General features: G+C 49.6%; 1 protein-coding gene across 1 annotated transcript; it reads right to left on the bottom strand.

Annotated features, from left to right (window-relative positions):
- Positions 1 to 328: 328 nt before the first annotated feature.
- On the bottom strand, positions 329 to 962 carry LOC105522844 (chromosome unknown open reading frame, human C7orf65; the record flags this gene model as incomplete). The annotated part of the gene is given in 5 exon segments (XM_011957438.1): positions 329 to 475; positions 477 to 724; positions 727 to 753; positions 883 to 928; positions 930 to 962. Coding segments are annotated over 5 exon segments (501 nt in total), but the record flags the coding sequence as incomplete, so codon positions are not given.
- Between the last annotated feature and the right edge of the window lie 656 nt (positions 963 to 1618).

The following is a 1618-nucleotide window of genomic DNA, read 5'->3' as shown; positions in this document are numbered from 1 at the left end:
GGAAGGCAGGTACACACTGGGAGCACCAGCCTTGTCCTCCAGAGTGTCACAATTCAGCACTGAGTCAGGATGTAGGTGGATGTGGGAGGAGACCTTGAGCAGCCGGTGAGCCTCTGTGCATCAGGGCGCCCTGTGGCCCCTGCCTGTACTGGGGATCAAGAACTGAAGGCCCAGTCAGGATTGCTGGCTATGATCACCCTCACCCAGCTCAACCAGAAAGCTGTCCCCACCCAGAGAATGGGGGATACCTAGAGTGCCTGGAGGATGAAGAGTGTGGAGGATCTGAGCCCACTCACCCAGAGTGACACCTGGGCTTCTGCAGAGCCAGTCAGGACATCAGGATACTATGTTGAGCTTCTGGGATCTGGTGGGGAAGCCTGGGCATCCCACTCAAGAGGATTTCAATGCAGCTCCACACCTCTGGCCATGAGCTCTTGTTCCTGCCTTCCCTCTGAGGGTTCCCCTTTCCTTTTTTTGCAACTCATAATGAGGGTCCCGGCCTGGGCATCCTTCCAGGAGTCAGTGAAACCATTTATGTATACCACCTTGCATTGTGCCTAGCTGAGCCAGCAAGATCCAGTATCTTGCAAGCCACCAGCCTTCTCTAGGGTGATTCCAAATGAATTCTGGGAAGGCCCAACCTCACTCATTGCCTTGAACAGAAATAGCAACTCCCTGCTTCCCCAGCAGGCTCTGAACACTTCTCTGCATTTTTTAAATGCACAGGCACTCTTCTGAAGGACTCAGCATCAGCTATGTGTGAAGCAAGAGCGGTTTTAGTAACTCCCGAACCACTCAATACCCTCTCCAGGATATGTCCTCCACCCACCATGGAATTTACAAATGAGTAACAAGTAAGAAGGTGTGCTGGCTTGGGGGCACCCAGCCCTGAACTCAAATATTACCTCTTTTTTGAATAGCTGTGTTGTCCTGGGCAAGTTGCTTAACTTCTCTGAAGTTGTTTCCTTACCTGCACAATAAGAGCAGGCATTTAGGAGAAGGTTAAACTGAATAGCATCCATGAAAGTACTAGGTATAGTGCCTGGTGACCATGAGCTTCCTTTTCGTAAGAGCACGGGAAACTTTCCTGTAATCTACAAATGGAAATACCTGAGGTAACTCAGGTGGGGATTCTAATTTCCATTCAGCCATGGAGGGTGCATCAGTGGTCTGGAACAAAGCCCCCCATTCACCAGTCACATTTGGGGGAACCTCCCATGTGCCAATCCATAGATAAGGCACTGGGAATGTAAACATGAATATGGCTTCTGCTTTCTGGTAGCTGACAGTGTGGGGGTCTGGGATTGGGGTACAAAAGGGTAAAAACCAACCAGAAACCAAGGAGATAAATGTAGCAACTGCCATACTCACCTAGTGCTTACCCCGTGTCAAGGGTTAAATACTTCCCGTATTTCGGCTCAATGAATGATCACACATCCCTACAAGGAACTCACAGTTATTAACCTCATTAAAAAAAAAAAAATTTAAGACAGAATCTCACCCTGGTTGCCCATGCTGGAGTGCAATGGCGCGATCTTGGCTCACTGCAACCTCTGCCTCCCGGATTCAAGCAATTCTCCTGCCTCAGTTTCCCAAGTAACTGGGATTACAGGCACGC

Source organism: Colobus angolensis, unplaced genomic scaffold, assembly GCF_000951035.1.
Source record: "Colobus angolensis palliatus isolate OR3802 unplaced genomic scaffold, Cang.pa_1.0 Scaffold4415, whole genome shotgun sequence".
Classification (NCBI taxonomy): Eukaryota; Metazoa; Chordata; class Mammalia; order Primates; family Cercopithecidae; genus Colobus; species Colobus angolensis.
The sequence above is the reverse complement of the archived record's forward strand: the minus strand, read 5'-3'. Positions and strand labels throughout refer to the sequence as shown.